At 46.9% G+C, this 17069-nt stretch overlaps 1 protein-coding gene across 1 annotated transcript; it reads left to right on the plus strand.

The window, feature by feature from the left end:
* The first annotated feature begins 317 nt into the window (after positions 1-317).
* EIF2S2 (eukaryotic translation initiation factor 2 subunit beta) lies at positions 318-12687 on the plus strand. Its single transcript, XM_066561701.1, has 9 exons — positions 318-443; positions 4721-4904; positions 5807-5910; positions 6891-7026; positions 7312-7412; positions 7768-7916; positions 8747-8803; positions 9214-9299; positions 12213-12687. The coding sequence occupies exons 1-9, from the start codon at positions 429-431 to the stop codon at positions 12386-12388; spliced, it is 1008 nt and encodes a 335-aa protein (XP_066417798.1). The 5' UTR covers positions 318-428; the 3' UTR covers positions 12389-12687.
* The last annotated feature ends 4382 nt before the right edge of the window (positions 12688-17069 follow it).

Here is a 17069-nt window from a genome sequence, read left to right on the forward strand (position 1 = left end):
GCTGCCCAGGGAGGGTGTGGAGTCTCCCTCACTGGAGACATTCCAGAACCGTCTGGATGCAATCCCGAGCGATGTGCTCGGGGATCGCCCTGCATGAGCTGGGATTTTAGACCAGCTACGGCCACATAGCCCCCTGCACCCACTCTGCGCTGGGACCCGGGGCTGTGCAAGCACGACACGATTCGAGATGAATTTCGTTCCGCCCCGTCCCGTTCCGCTCCCCGCCCCTCAGCGCCGCCCTCAGCGCTCCCGCCGCCGCCCGGCGCGTGCGCAGCGCGGGAACGCCGCAAGTCGCGCGAGGCGGCGCGGCGGGCGCGCGCAGGCGCGGGGCGGGGCGGGCGCGCGGCGCTGATGCAAGAGCCGAGCACGGACTGACCCCGCGGCACCGAGCGACCCCGGCACCTCCGGCCCGCGGCCCCGCCGCAGACATGTCCGGCGACGAGGTGAGACCCGCCGAGGCCGCCGCCGCCCGCAGGAGGGCCTCGCCCGGGGGCTGCGCTGCGCCGCGCCGGGGCCGCCGCCATGTGGGCGCCGGGCCTGAGGCCTGCGGCGAGCGCGGCCTCCGCCCTGCGTGGGGCCGGGGCCGGGGCGGGCGGGGGTCCCGCCGGGCCGGGGCTGAGGCGGGGCGGGGCGCGCAGGCCGGGCCGGACGCGGGGCCCTCCTTGCCTGGAGCCCCCGCGGGTGTGTGCTGGGGCCGCGGGTCCCGGCAAGGCCTGGAGCTCGCCTGGAGCTCCCGGTGTGCTGCCGGCGGCGCCCCTGGCGCGGAGCAGCCGGAGAGGGAGGCAGATGGCACCGCCACCGCTTCTCCATCGTGTTCTGCGCTCTTTAGCGAAACGCAGCCTTTAGGCAGTTAGCACTCGCTTTCTGGAGCTTTAATAGCTCGGGTTTTAACCTTGAGAGCCGAATAGCAACATCTGGACAAATGATAACTAAACGTTTTCCGGATCTGGTGGTGTTTGTCTAGGCACACTACCAGGGAAGTTTATACATCCGTGTCTGAGAAATTTTTCAGTTGTTGTGAATGTCCTGTGTTGGCAGCTTTACTGGCCTCATTTCCATTGCTCTCATGGGGAAAAGGAAAGTTTTCCGTGTGTGAGGTGCTCATCAGCCTGGTGTGGCCCGTGAGAAGCTGCTCTGGCCAGATCCAGGAGATGGCTGCTTCTGGCTTTGTATCTTCTCTCTGGTATTGTTTAAAATACCTGTGTGGTTTGTTTCCTTCAGAGCAAAGTGAACACTCAGGCCTTGCAGAGAGGCTTGTCCTGCGTCATAAAGGAGAACTGCTGTAATTAGGACGTATTTTAGTGGTAGCTGTGACTGACTTACTCAGCTGCTTTACCATCTAGAATGAATACGTTGCATTTTTGTGCCTAGATGTGTCATGGGAGCTGTAGTACTCATGTCTGGGCTGTTCTCTGCACTCAGGAATGCTCGCATCAGGTGCTGTCTTACTCAGGTGATCACAGGGCCATGGAGCAGTTCATGGACTGTCCTGCTTTGAATTTAGTTTCTATGAGTAAAACTGATTTTCTTGCATAGTGGATTAATTTGACATTGAGGTGATTCCTGGGATCCACAGTGAAGTTGCACCTCTGGGTGCTTTATGTGACAGAGAATAAGGATGATGGCCGATAACCCAGTGGAGCTGGCACTGTTCTTCAGGCTGGTGTGCAGTGAGTGCAGGGGCCTTCCAGAACTTCTGGGTCTCTGGTTGCTGGGAGCCAAATACTTTGATATATTGCTGTTAAGTTGGTGAAACTTTTTAAAGCCTGTGAAGTCCAGGAGGGTGAAGGCACATGAAGACAAATTAACACTGGAAACTGGGATAGATGGTAAGAAGTTCATTGTGTTGAGCTTTAGCTTTAGGTTTTCAGAGTTGGGTATGAATGAAACTCATTGCTGGAAGCATCCCTGAGTGCTGCCCAGAGCTGGGGCACAGCAGGGGCAGCACAGGCCAGTTGTGGGGAGAAGTGGTCTGTTAATGTTTGTTCAGTTTGTTCAAAATCCTACAAACTACATAATCCCACTGAAGATGTAGAAGTTCTTTGAACCCTGCAGTTTTGTGAAGGTTCAGGCAATAATATTGGAGAGTGCTGTGTTTTGACAAATTTAAGTGCTGCTTGGTCTTGGTAATTTTGCTCCTCACCCTGGGCATAAGGCAGTGTAGTGTAGGGACACCTGAACTGACTGGATTAGGGCAGGGGTGATGTCTGCCTCCTACACGTGCCTGTGTTTATTCAGACTAAGGAAATGGGATTTATTTGTGACTTCTGTTGGAATCCCTACTGTTTGCCACTGTCACAGCAGTTCAGAGCTTCATTGGCTTCACTCTTGAGTTGCATTTGGTCTGTGAAACTTTGATTCTGTTCCCCCCCTCTGTTCACTTGCTCATTTTCTGTAAATTGGGATTTGGACTGTGTAGGCACTTGAAGTAAGGAGCAGGTATATGGAGATGGATGTGAGAAGGAGCCATGTGGTCTACAAAGGAGAAAACCCCATATGGGAATTTGGCTCTGAGAGCAGGAACAACACAGGAATTTATGAATTTTTTTCACACAGGAAAAGCATCCAGGTTTGTTGTGGTTGTGCTGGGGGCTGTGGTTCCTTCAGTAGAAAACCTGCAGCTTTGTAGTTTGTCAGCACTAAGTGGTGTCATAAAGTTCAGACTAAGCCAATGTGCTGAGCAGAGAAAAGGAATAAAGAAAGTTTGGAAACACCTGCCTCAGAAAGCCAGAACATGACCAGCTGGGTTATCAGGCTGCTTTATTTATGTCATGACTTGTTAAAGCAAATGTGACCTAAGGCTCCTGCTGAGTGCTTGTTAAAGGCCCTTGGTAAATAAAACATTTCAGGCTTAGGCCTCCTCCTCCTCAGGTTGGGGAGTGTGCCATGTTCTGAGTAGGTGCTGGGTGTGCAGAAGCCTGGCTGGGGTGGCCCTGCTCAAGGCCACGTGGGTTTGAGGCTGATAACCAATCTCCTGCATCCAGGAGTTGTCCTGGTGTGTTCAGCTCTGTGTGGTCAGGCTGCAGACACTCTGTAGGCACAAGAGATGCTTTATGCTGGTTCAGAGGTCTTTTCCCTCACAGGAGATGCTTTATGGTGGTTCAGATGTCTTTTCCCTCACAGGAGATGCTTTATGGTGGTTCAGATGTCTTTTCCCTCACAGGAGATGCTTTATGCTGGTTCAGATGTCTTTTCCCTCACAAAAAGAGTGATTTGGAGTGGTTCCTTCTTGGAAGCTGTTACATCTGATTGAGGCATGATCTTAGGTTTGTTTCACATGAGACAATAAAAACCTCTTCCGAATCTTGCAGAGCGTCTTGATGGAAATGAGTCAGCCCCTTGTGCTGGATCCCAGGGCTGTGCACTGCCATGCAGGCAGCTCTCCTGCTGTCCCAGCAGGCTGGGGAGGTCCAGGAGGAAGCAGATGTGGAACCAGTTGGACATGCTCTGATTTCTGTGCATTGCAGCAGCATGATTCACACCACTATCTATGGAAGCAGCAGAGAAAAGCCCTCTGGCTTTCTTTTGAAGATCATTCCAGCACAGTGTGTGCAACTAAAGACCCACTTCAGCAGCTTGAAAGCCTCAGGGACCCCGTGTATGTGCAGGCTTTGGGGATGTTGTGCTTCAGACACCAGAAGCAGTTTGATGCTTTTGGTAGAGCCTGTATGAAACATGTACATTGCAGAAAATGGGAAGAATATCACAAGAGCAGCATGTGTAGGAGAATGAGAAGTGGAAGGAAAGGTTGTGTTGTGGGGAGAGGGAAACCACCAGACTTCAGGGGGTAGCTGGGCTGCAAGTTGGAGAGCTGCTCCGTGGTGAAGGGCTGGCTCTTCCCTGAGTGAGGGTGCTCATGATGGTGAAGTACAGCTCTGTGAGAGCATTCAGCCATTACTGGATAAGGACCATTGGAGACAGTGTCTAGAATGGTTGTATAATTAATATAAACTCCGGTGTGGCAGTCCAGGCAGGTGTGTGTAACAAAGTGACCAACAGCCGGGATGGCAGCTTCTGTCTGAAGTGAAACAAAAAGCTTTAATGTGTTGGAATAAATCCCTCAGGTCTGCAGATGATGAGTAGGTTAAAAGTGAGTCTGGGGTTAGTGCCTTCTCCGCAGCCAGACAAGGTGAATTAAGCTGCTTTGCTGGCTAAAGAGCTCATTAACAGCTTTTAATCACTTGGTGTCTGAGGTTCAGTTTCTCAGTCTGGGGAGGGAGAAGGATGAGACCTTTGCCATTTCAGTGTTCAGAGCTGATGCAGGTCTTGCTGTATCCCCAGGCCCTTCTAGGTTTCCTCCTCATCCAGAGTGTTCTTGTCAAGAGAGTGCTGGCAAATCTTGCCTTGAATAAATCTGGGAATCAATGTGTCTCACAAGTGGAAGTGATATGTGATTAGACCACATGCTTTGGTGGAGTTAAATTGTCCTCTGTGTGGAGTGGTGCTGTATTACTGCAAAATTGGAGTCCATAATGGTCATAAAAGAGAGCTGGTAGCCAGTCTGTCAGAGAGCCACAGTTTTAACATATTTTCAGCTGCACTAATAAATAGGTGACAGGAAACTTGGACTAGAGGAAAAGTAGCAGATGCCGTGAACTCTGTCACTTTTCCCTTGTAATTGACACAGTTGAGGTTGAAGCTGAAGAGCAGTTTGGGAAAAGTCATAAATAATAAATAGGGGATGATTATTGAACTGCTAAGGAGCTCTTGACTTTTCCAGATGATTTTCGATCCTACTATGAGCAAGAAGAAGAAGAAAAAGAAGAAGCCCTTCATGCTGGATGAGGAAGGAGGAGGAGACACACAAGCAGAAGAGACTCAGCAATCAGAAACAAAGGAAGTTGAACCAGAGCCAACAGAAGACAAAGATGTTGAAGCAGATGAAGAAGACAGCAGGAAGAAAGGTAAAGTGAATCCCTGTAGATAAACTCTCAAAGGTGCTGTTTGGAGACTACAAGCCCAGTTTCAAGAATTTGGCATCCCAGGGTAAAACACCAGAGCCTTGGTGTGTTCAGAGATCTGTGAGTGATCTCTGCTGCCTATCTGGAGGGCAGCTTGCCCTCTTGCTTGGAATCACGTTCACAGACACCACCAAGCTCCCAGGGGCTTGTGGAATTTGCAATTTTCTAACTCAGTCCTTTGTGTAAGGCACTGAAAAGAGACTCTCTAAAATAGTGTGAAGTTTAAAATCTTCCACGTGCAATTGTTGCAATAATTCCACAATTATGGCTCTTTTTCATTTGAACAATTAAGCAATAGTGTGAATAACAGAAACATCATTAAAGGAGTTCCTAGTTTTTGGACAATTCTGAATGTGATAACCAGAGTGTTCTTTGGAATCTTTCAGGAAGTAAGTGTATGATTGTGTATAAAATATTGCTTTTTAAATTGAGGCCAATGTAATTTCAGGATTACCTAATTCAGAGGGCCATTAACTTAAATCCAGTTTATTGCTAAATTGGCTCCTGCTGCAGACTAAAGAAACTGTATCTTCCTCCTGCACTTCTCCTTTTTTGTCCAAGCATCTCTAATGACAAAAGTGACTAATTTATCTTGTACAGCAGAAAGAAGGATGAAACATTTAAAGAATCAAAAGACACAGTTAGAAGGTGTAGAAACTAAAGCAGTATTTGGGGGCAGAGGGGAGTGATCTCTTCAAACCTGAAGGATATCCACAGTGGTTACAGATCATTGCTCATATCTCACTGAGATGTTTGAAAGATTTAGATGCCAATTAGGAACCTTAATGTCTGAACTGTTTCTACAGTTACACTTCTTAAGGCAATGCTTTGGTTTTGTTTTTTAGATACAACAGATGACTTGGATGATTTAAACTTCTTCAATCAAAAGAAAAAGAAGAAAAAAACAAAAAAGATATTTGATATAGATGAAGCAGAAGAAGGTGTAAAGGTTTGTTTACATAACTTGACTATGGCTGAAAATTCTTTTGCTTCGATTTTCTTGAGATTGGCAGTGCTGGAGGTGTCTCAAGTCTGCCATTGTGTCTTGGTGCAGTTCATAACTAAACTTTACATGTCTTTCATTTTTTTTTAATGAACATGTTGTTCCTGCCTGGGCTTTTTGTCCAGAAGTGGAAAAACTCTGCCTGCTCTGCACAAAGAGCAAGTAATTCAGCAGTCTGTAGGAAGGGCTGATTAACCTCAAGGTTAATTGTCTTTTGGGGTTACAGAGATATCTGGATGTCAGAAGCCACACACAGAGCAGTCCTCTAAGGACCAGCACTTCAAATAAAGTGCCCATATCTGCCAAGAAATCTGTTTTCACTCTGATGTTTTCTTTAGACAGGATTGGCTACTGTGCTGTGTTCCAGAAGCTGTACAAGATATTTTTACTCTTCTCAAGTTTTATTCCAAGTAGTGTTTTTGTATCACATGTCAGTGTAACTGGCAAGCCCAGAGAGCAAGAGGACAGGGAAATGTTATGTTATGCATAAACCTCCTTTTTAGATTCTGCCTTTTGGGGAAGAAAATGTTCCTCTGATCTGCCTCAGGGGACAAAATACTTGCTCTGTGTTCTTTCAGTGTGCAGAATTGTGATAATAAATCAGAGTAGCACAGCTTTGCTTTGCTTAGTGCTGCCATGAGGGGTGTTCTGTTCCCTCCTGTCCTCAGATGGCTGCTGCCTTTAAGTGCAGTCTGACCTTGTTCCTGGCTAGCCAGAAGTTAAGCCAGAAGGTGCAAATCTGGCCCTGCTTATGGCAGTGGTGCAGGGTATAGAGCTCTCTTCAACATGCTGGAATTCCATTCTTACCTGTTGGGTTTCAGGGCTGTGGTGGGTGTCAGCAGCATTCACCTCTGCAGTGGGGTTATTTCTGCTGCTGTGGGGGGCTGTGGTTTACATGGATAAACTACAGTCTTGCTTCTTTGCAGGAATTGAAAATTGAAGGGGATGTGCCAGAGACAGTAGAACCTGAAGATGACCTTGATATCATGCTGGGCAATAAAAAGAAGAAAAAGAAGAATGTGAAGTTTCCAGATGAAGATGAGATAATGGAGAAGGATGAAGGTACAAGTATAGCCTAGCTCAGTGAGATGGTGAAAGTGAAATGTAGTACACCTTGTATGTGAATATGTTCTGTCCAAATGCCTTTTTTTGTTCCAAAACTTATCAGAAAAATGTTCTCTAAAAGCACTGTATAAATTTCCCATGAGTGCTGGTGCCCCTTTTTGACAAAGAGAGAAGACTTGAGTCCACATCTTAGTGGAATTTTTTTCTGTGTACCTTTTAGAAATCATGTAAACGTGAGGTTAAAGAATGTTTCTTAATGAATCCCAAAAACTTTCTTTACAGCATTTGAGGATGAAGATAGCAAAAAAGATGATGGAATTTCTTTTAGCCTTCAGTCAGGACCTGCGTGGGCAGGCTCAGAAAGGGACTACACATATGATGAGGTAATGACTTTTAAAACATATTTTCCATGTTCATCTGCATCAGTAGAGCCTTATGCTCCTATTTTTAACTTCAGAGTGAAGGACTTGTGGTCAGAAGCTAACAAGGCATGTTTTCTATCACAGTAATTTCCACGTGGGGCAATATTGGTTCAAACACCTTTGCCATGGGCAGAGCAAACCCTTGAGGAGGCAGTGTTGGGATTCTGCATTTATCAGAACACTGTAAATGTGTTCAGAACAGCTGGGGAAATGCTCTTGGGCAAAGGTAGTCTGCAATTCACTGTGAGTGCTGTAAAGGTGAGGTGCTTTGAGGAATGGCCAGTGCTCACGTGGCTGGGACTCCCTTCCTTTGCAGTTGCTCAACAGAGTTTTTAACATCATGCGGGAGAAGAACCCGGACATGGTGGCTGGAGAGAAGAGGAAATTTGTCATGAAGCCCCCGCAGGTTGTGAGAGTAGGGACCAAGAAAACGTCTTTTGTCAACTTCACAGATATCTGCAAATTGTAAGTTTCCCCTTTGGATTTCCCAGGAAGAGCAGATGGATGCACTGCTCTGTGCTCCTGTAGAGTTTTCTGGCAGTGACTGTGGCAAACCAGGAGTGGAAGCTATTTCAGTCAGAGAGCTCATTCCATTTCTCTGTGAGAAGATATTTCTGAACATGATTTATTGAGATAATTTCTAATTTTATACTTAAATTACAAAAATGATACGTGGCTGAAACTTGGTGAGTTCATTGGGTTCTGGCAAGTTGGATGTCACCAGTGACATTTATGTGCAAGCCTCGAGGAGAAGGGTGGGAAAAGTTCTCTCTAATTAGAGCTGACTACAAATACTGTTCTCTTGGTAAATGATGTGGACTCCAGTAGTGTTTTCCCACTGTTTTCTGCAGTGATATCTGTCTTAATTATGCCATGTGAAGGCAGCTCTGTTCTTTGTGAGCACTTCTGTGAATGCAGATCTGATGGGTATCAAAAATGTGCCAGAAAACAGGCCTGGTGAAACCCTGCTGAGGACCTGGAACACTAAGGGGAGTTTTTAATGGTAGCTACTAATGTTTTTTCAGGGGTTGGGACAGTAAGAATGAAAAATCTTTAATGGAAGACTTTTCACTAGTTGCTGTAATTTTGAGTTGGGGACAGTGGGAGTTTTTTTGTGTGGACTGTTCAGGTTCCTTGTGTCCTCAGTAATTGTGTGTGTGCTCTTTGGTGCAAACCCCTGACACTGCTCCCTTTCAAACTTTCTGACTCAAATTGGATTTACCATGCCAGTCCTGTATGAATACCAAATTTCTCTGAAGGGGGAAGGTTAAACATTTCCTTACTTTTATTTTCAGATTACATCGTCAGCCAAAACATCTCCTGGCATTTTTGTTGGCAGAATTGGGTACAAGGTAAGGCTGCTGGGCTCTGTTTGTGCTTAGGGTTGATACTGCTCAAATATAACATTTTTGGGGTTAGATCTGTATAGATGGGCTGGAACATGAGGGTTCCCTGCACTTCAGTGCTGGGCTGGGTGACTGAGGAGAGAACATTTTAGTGAGGAGGCACAGAGGGAAACTCCAAATCCAAGGAAATGGTCTTGTTCACTCCCCTGAGACAGACAGGGAGGGTTGTGCCTGGGCAAAACTTCCTCTAGGAGGTAGCTCTGAAGTACCTCAGGATTTTTCATTTTTTGTCCCTACAATGCAATTCTGGCTGTGCTCTTCTTGAAGAATATATCCTTGTCTTGCTTCTTGTTCCTGATTTGTTTTCATGCTTCACACCTGCAAATCAAATAATTATTTTTTTTCTTTTCCATTAGTGGTTCAATAGATGGTAACAACCAACTGGTAATCAAAGGAAGATTCCAGCAAAAACAGATAGAAAATGTCTTGAGAAGATATATCAGTAAGTAGAACTCCTTTTCCCCCTGCAGATTTCTCTCAGCCCCTTGTGATGCCCATGTATGGCCCAGCTGTGTGCCCACCATAGAGGAGGCTCAGGAGCCACAGCTTTTCTTTCTTGTGGAATAATACAAATACAGGTGCTGTACTCTGCCCTGCACCAAAGCATGCCAGGGAGAGCAGAGCATTTGAGAACTGCTTGTTTTCATCTGAGCCTCATATCTTGGCTGTGATGAGAACTGTGGAAAACAAAAGTAATTGTTGATTTTGCAGTCTGTTGTACCCATGAATTGACAGATGCAGTGTTAAAATAAGCTCTGTTCAAAGGCCTTTTTTGTTCCAAAATTTATCAGAAAAATATTCTATAAAAGCACTGTATAAATTTTCCATAAATGCTGGTGTCCCTTGTTGACAAAGAGAGGAGATTTGAGTGCACATCTTAGTGGAATTTTCTCTTATGTTCCTTTTAGAAATCATGTAAGCATGAGGTTAAAGAATGTTTCTTAATCCCCAAAAACATTTTGTGCCGCAGCTGGTGAGAGGACTCAGGTTATGTGTCACAAAGCTCCTGCTTTAGTGCTGTGTCAGTACCAGAGCTGCTGACACCTCAGCAGAGGAGCTCAGGGAACAGCAGTGGCAAATCTGTACTGGTTATTAACATTAAAACAGTGTCAGTGCCTAATGTACCACACAGAACCTCCTCTTGGTTAACCAGGGCTGATTTTAGTGTTCCCAGTCAGCCCCTGTGAGCTGCATTTGCAGGCAGCTGTGCAGCAGCAGCAGGGACCCAGGTCACAGGAATAGTATCCAAGAAGGTGAGAGGCCAGGCTGTGAGAAGGATTTGAGCACAGACCTTGAACAGAAATCAGTGGCTGCACGAGAATGCAGCAGTTCAGATTCAGTCTGGATGGAGAGCAAACGGCAAAGCCTCTGCAGCTCCTAAAAGAATTGCTGGATTTTCTTTCTGAGTTCTTCCTGCTGTGGTGAAGCTCAGTGCCTTGTTGAGGAGCCAGGTCACAGGGGAATCAGGGCAAGGCTGTCCTGCTAAAAACCTTTGCTGGATTTTGCAGCAGTGCCAGCAGGCCCACAGCTGGAGTCTGCAGAGGGTTGCATTCCCTCAGTGCCCATGGGAGCAGCCAGGCTTGGGCTGCACCTGCCTGGCTCTGCCCCTCATTCTGCTCCCTGCATTTGGAGCACAGCTGGCAGTGCACAGCTTGCTCTGCTGCCAGGGCTTTGTCCACCCTAGGACAACTCCAGTGGCTGCAGTTTGGCTGTGCTGGTGTTCACAGGGGTCCCAGGATGAGGGAAGAGATCAGAATCTTGACTCCATGTTTCAGAAGGCTGATTTATTATTTTATGATATATATTATATTAAAAGAAAGTTATATGCTAAAACTGTACTATAAGAATAGAAGAAGGGATTTCATCAGAAGGCTAGCAAGGAATAGAAAGAAATGGAATGATAATAAAATCTTGTGACTGACCAGAGAGTCCGAGACAGCTGGACTGTGATTGGCCATTAATTAAAAACAACCACATGATATTGGAATAAATACCAATATAGCCAGATGGGACCTGCCTGGGCTTGTCTGGATCTTGGTGCTGAACCAAATATTGGCACTGTGGTGTTTTCACCCCACAGACACTTTTGCCTGGCTGGGTGTGTGGTGTTTGACCCCACAGACACTTTTGGCTGCTGGGTGTGTGGTGTTTCACCCCACAGACACTTTTGCCTGGCTGGGTGTGTGGTGTTTGACCCCACAGACACTTTTGGCTGGTTGGGTGTGTGGTGTTTGACCCCACAGACACTTTTGGCTGGTTGGGTGTGTGGTGTTTCACTCCACAGACACTTTTGGCAGCCTGGGTGCTGCAGTTGGCACTGGGGACAGGTCCAGGCCTGCAGGAGCTCTGGTGGTGCTGGGATGGAGCTTCCCCCCATAACAGGGGCTGCTCCTCAGGTTTCCCTCTGGCAGAGAAGCTTTGAGGCCATGGTGAAGGAAAGGAGTCGGTTCTGATGGAGGCTTTGGATCCAGAGCTTTATTCTGGCCCTCAGGCCTCTGAATGCAGCACCAGCTCCAACAGAACTCCCTGAGCCCGTGGCTGCTGCTCCTTTAACCCCGGGGAGAGGGGCAGGGAAGGGGCAAGGAGCCACCAAGCAGGGACAGGAGGGGAGGGACAAAGGGACAAAGGACACCTGGATGGCCCAGTGCCCCCCAGGGGTAGAGGGCATCCTGTGACTCTGCCAATCACTCAATGCCCTTCTGGAATACCAGGACTGACAGTGCTGGGAGGGGTCAGGGAGGGAAAGGAGAGGAGACTGACACACCTGGGGAAGAAATCTACAGGGAGAAACCCGAGATATCTGAGGCAAACCCTGACATCACACTGCAACCATATGAGACCAATCACAGATGCACTTGTTGCATTCCACAGCAGCAGCAGATAAGCCTTGTTTACATTGCATTTCTGAGGCCTCTTGGTGTTGTTTTATATATCAAGAGTTCCACTATCGTTACAGTGCCAGTGCAAGGATTCCATGTCACCAGAGCTTTGTACTTTCTCAGTGTTTCTCACAGGCAGCTCCTCTAAGCACTGACTCTTCCTGCTCCTTGCAGTAACCATCTGACTCCTGATCCCACCAATCCACTCTTTTATAATACTGTCCTTACTGGCTACAGGTGTGGCCTGTTAAGATCAGGCCTGTTCCTAATCTTTAGTAATTGGTTCAGCTGCAACTCTTTGGGGGATAAGATTACATTCTACACCACCTTCATTTACCCATACTGTATCCCCCTACATCTCTGCTCCTCAGGAGATAAAAATCCTAGCGAAAGGACTTTTCATCAAACATGTGTGTGACAGTTTGGGTTGTAGCTAGAGGCCTGTGGTGAGCAATGCATGCCCTTTGTCCCTGCAGAGGAATATGTCACCTGCCACACGTGCCGCTCCCCGGACACCATCCTGCAGAAGGACACGCGGTTGTACTTCCTGCAGTGCGAGACCTGCCACTCCCGCTGCTCCGTGGCCAGCATCAAAACCGGCTTCCAGGCTGTCACAGGCAAGAGAGCACAGCTCCGTGCCAAAGCTAACTAGCTTTGCTAACCATGCTGCAGTTGGCAAAGTGTTCTGGGGAGATGGGACTGCACAGGTTTGCCATCCGAGTGGATTTACCGTTGTATTAAAGCGAGGTTGTAAAAACCACGAGAAATTTTGGCTTTTGATTGATTGGTCTGTGAAATCCTTGCAAGATGCAGATCCTCAAGCTGTTCACATACATTTGCTCATTGAATATATTTTACCAACTGTAAGGAGTGTGGTGGGAAAGGAGGTGCTTTTTAATCTGTTCAGACTTCTGTAAAAGATGAGATAAATTAAAGATACTATAACAGTGAGTGTCTTGGATTTGGATTTTTCCTTCAGTTTCCTCTTCAAACACTGGTGGGAATGGTTGGTGTGTTGTTCTGCAGATCATGTCACTGAGCTATGTCCAAGACCCAGAATGAAGTTTTAAGATAAAGGTTATTTTGCTTTTACATAACAGGCTTGTTTTAGTTATGCTGTCTTGAAACAGAGAAACCAGTCACAGAGTCCCAGGGCTGACAGGCCAACATGAGCCCTGCTCCTCCCTGTACAGCCATGGGTGCCTTGTGCACAGGCTTAATTAGGCAAAAATAGCTCTGAAACAGTTCAGGCACCAGATTGGTGCTGAATCTTAACACAGAATCAATAAACTGTACTGTAAGTTTTCATAGTGTCATAGTACTAAATTTTGCAATTTCTAATAGAGAAAGGTTTATATTTCTGAAGTCCTGCACTCTTCATCACTTTAAAAGAATCTAAATGCAGCAAAAAACAAAAAAGTAATAGGTCTAAGTGTCATTGTATGGTGGCTGCAACACAGTCTTCTATAAATCCTGAATTTGCAGGAGACACTGCCAAGTAATTTGGGTTCCAAATTAACACTTTTTGCTTCAGGATCTTCCCGTGCCCTTCCTCTGCTGGCAGCGTTGGTGACCTGGGGGGACACCTGGTCCTGTCCTCGCTGGGTTTTGTGTAGAAGTTCTTCCAGCTGGGAATGCAGATGGGGAGTGAAGGTCCCCCCTGGGTTGCACAAGTGGGGACAGTTGTCACTTGGTTGCCAAAATGTCCCAGGGGGAGGGAAAGGTGCAGCAGCTCAGGGCCCCGGGCACCCACCCCTGCGGGTCAGGGGAGCTGGGCCTTCTGAAGGCAATACAGCAAACACCACAACTTGAAGGGTTTCTACTAAGTTTTAACCTTTGTATGTTAACACAGAGCACAGTATTGCTGGGGAGTCACTCACTTGCTATTTGAAAACTTTGACAGCGCTGTAAGGTGAAAAATCAAGGTTTTATGGTTGGTTTCTTAAAAGCATTTTGAATTTCAAGTGAGCTATAACAATGTTGGATGTATCTTAAAGTGAATAAAGCCAGGATCAGTGCCTCTTGTAACATTATTGTTGTATTCTTGTTTCTTCCTCTGGCAAAGAGTCTCCTGTTGGGAGTTAAACCTTGCAGAAATGAGAGTTGCCTTTTTGTTTTGGTGACTTGCTGGTGGGGCACCCTGAAATAGCTGAAGAGCAATGATACTTTGTTTTTAAATGCTTGTTTTTCCCTGGGTCAAATACCTTTAACATACTTTAAAAAATACAGCGTGGCCTTGAGCTGCTGCTGTATTTCAGTGCTTTAAATGAAAAGTTTGATTTAATGAAATATCATCAAAAAGATCCAAGTTAATAAAAGACTAAGTCATTGTTCCAACCTCTCAGCTGTGAGCTCTGCCTTGCAGGAGAGTTTCAGAGGTGGATTTTGTAGATGTGCTTTGAAACCCTGAAGGCTTTTAATGACTGATATTTGAGTGCAGCATCTTGAGCTGTAGGCTCAGATCCTGCTGTGGAATAAGAAAAACCTCACTAATGCAGGAAATGCCTGTCTAGGAGCAGATATCAGTTGGGGCTTATTTTTTTTAGGAAAAACTTCACAGTACATTCAAATAATGTTGTTTGAACACAAATGCCTCATGCTGCTCGTGAGGCTGATGAGAGTTTGAAGTGCAGTTGTGTTCAGAGGCAAAAAAGTTTTCATTTGAGCTGGCTGTGAGAAAGCAGCTTAGGGTTGGAGTTCTTCACAGAGGAGCTGAGGTTCCCTGTGTCTGTGTGCAGATACCCTTTTGGAGGCAGAGCTGGTTTTGTCCATGTGTTTTTCTCTCAGCTGAAAATTGGCTGTGTGGAGATGTGGGAGCCAGATTTTAGGTACTGAAAGTCCCTGAGTGAACAACAGCTGGGCTGCTCCTCTCCATGGCTTTTGCCATGCCCAGTTCTCCACCTGATCCAAGAATCTGAGCATGCAGGGCTGTTCCTTCCCAGCAGTGGGGGTGAAACATCTTCCAGCCCAGCCCATCCAAGAGAAACTCACCTGAGACTTGTCCCTAGAGGTACTGGGAGAGCAGAATTGCTGTTGTGCTCGTCAGCCTGAGCTCACTGATGCCTTGAAAGAACAATCTCTTGATCCCCTTTACTTCTGCCAGGATGTGCTTTTATCTCCACTGTCAGGTGGTTGCAGCTCAAGGGGTTGGGGACCTTGCTCGTGTCCCTGAAGTAACCAGGGAAATGGGAACACCTCATCCCCTAATGGAGCACAAATCCAGGGGGATCAGCTGCCCTGGGGCTCCTGTGCTTCTGTTCTGCTGAAATCACTGGTGGCTGCTGTGAAAATCAGTGAGAATAAACCCCATTGCTGGGAGCTTCTGGCCAGAGCAAGAATTTAACCATTTTTGTAACCACAGCTGGTGTAAAGGAGGAGCATTTATGAGATGGCTCCATGGAGAGCTGGGAGGTCCTGGTTGGTGACATTGTGACATTGTGCAGTGTGTCCTTCAGGCATGGCCACCACACCCCGAGAGCTGGGGCTTGAGGCAGCTCTGGGGCAGCTTCTCAGGGAGACTGGGGGCACCTGGGGTTGTCAGCAGGGGGAGGAAAAAGCAGATTTTCAAAGCTGCTGCTACCAGGACAGGGTTTGTCACAAACTGCAGGGGGTGTTGAGCTTTAATCAGGTGAAAGGACCCGTGGTGGTGGCTGGGGGGAGGCACAGGAATAGAAACAGGAAGTTGCTGGAAATCAAGAAAATGGGAAGATGAGTGTGATGCTGACAGCTGAGAATGATTAGAATTTATCTGTTCACCTTGTAAATAACATTTCTCCAGCTCTCTGTTCTGCCCCTGTGCTCAGTTTTCCCCTAGAGGATTATTCCAGATTACTGGAATAGTATCCAAGAAGGTGAGAGGCCAGGCTGTGAGAAGGATTTGAGCACAGACCTTGAACAGAAATCAGTGGCTGCACGAGAATGCAGCAGTTCAGATTCAGTCTGGATGGAGAGCAAACGGCAAAGCCTCTGCAGCTCCTAAAAGAATTGCTGGATTTTCTTTCTGAGTTCTTCCTGCTGTGGTGAAGCTCAGTGCCTTGTTGAGGAGCCAGGTCACAGGGGAATCAGGGCAAGGCTGTCCTGCTAAAAACCTTTGCTGGATTTTGCAGCAGTGCCAGCAGGCCCACAGCTGGAGTCTGCAGAGGGTTGCATTCCCTCAGTGCCCATGGGAGCAGCCAGGCTTGGGCTGCACCTGCCTGGCTCTGCCCCTCATTCTGCTCCCTGCATTTGGAGCACAGCTGGCAGTGCACAGCTTGCTCTGCTGCCAGGGCTTTGTCCACCCTAGGACAACTCCAGTGGCTGCAGTTTGGGTTATTGTGGGTGAACAGTGAAATCCTATAGCAGAAAAAGGAGCACAATTCCATGTGTCCTTTCCCTCAAATGCAGGAGCTGAGGGGGCAGAAAGGTTGCTCTGATCAGTTGCTTAAATGATCTCGTGACTGGAGGAGGAAAAAGGCTTTTGGGAAGATGTTACCTGGCTATATCTTCCTTCTAAAGTCAAACAGATTTTCCCCTAAAGAAAAACAAGTTCAGGGGCTGGTGCTGATCCTTAACACACATTATCTCACCTGGACAAGCCTCTGCTTTGAGGGGACCTCACCTGGCTTCAGTCCCTGGGCTAACAAACAAGTTTGGTGTTTGCAGCTCCTTCATTATCTTAACATTTTTTAGTCATGATTTTAGCTCTTTCATTATTTTATCTATTTCAGTGATGAAGACAGGGCAGTGCCATCATTCAGCCAGTCTTTAGTTTTTAGAAAAAGCCTGAAGAGCTTTTCCTGTAGGTGTTTCACCAGATGTGGATATAGATAAGCTCTACAGAAACATTCACAGAGGTATCACAGCATAACCCTTACACTCTCACATATCCTTGATACAGAATGGCTGTCAGTCTGTCCCAAGCCCAAGGCAGCAGTTCTTTATACAGAAGGAGAAATTCCAGCTGGCCCTGGAAATGTGTTGCTGCCCAGCAAACCCAAGGAACTCAAGGATTTTTCTCACCAGAAGAAAAATCCTTCCTTACTTCCCTCTGCTCTTGTCTGTATGGACACACTCAGTCCTTGCTGTTCCATCCTTTTTTCCTTTTGGCACATTGCAAAATTCTGGAATAAAGCAGTCACCACTTTACCTCTGTGTTGGGAAGCATTTTTCTGCTCAGCACCCACCAGAAATGTGTGGTACCTCTGTCCCTCCCTGTTCAGCCCACTGCACCCCCACAGTGATCTCTGGGCTCACAGAAATTCTGCTTTTTCTAACAGAAGCAGCATCCTTAATTCTACATTCCATAGTAAAGCAAATCACTTTTAAAATCCACTGTTTCTTCCCCCAGGCCTGCT

Source organism: Molothrus aeneus, chromosome 17, assembly GCF_037042795.1.
Source record: "Molothrus aeneus isolate 106 chromosome 17, BPBGC_Maene_1.0, whole genome shotgun sequence".
Lineage (NCBI taxonomy): Eukaryota > Metazoa > Chordata > Aves > Passeriformes > Icteridae > Molothrus > Molothrus aeneus.

Coding starts and splice junctions, on each gene's coding strand:
- EIF2S2 (XM_066561701.1), top strand. Junction 4,905..5,806: donor AGAAGACAGCAGGAAGAAAG/GTAAAGTGAATC, acceptor TTTGTTTTTTAG/ATACAACAGATGACTTGGAT. Junction 7,413..7,767: donor GGGACTACACATATGATGAG/GTAATGACTTTT, acceptor CTTCCTTTGCAG/TTGCTCAACAGAGTTTTTAA.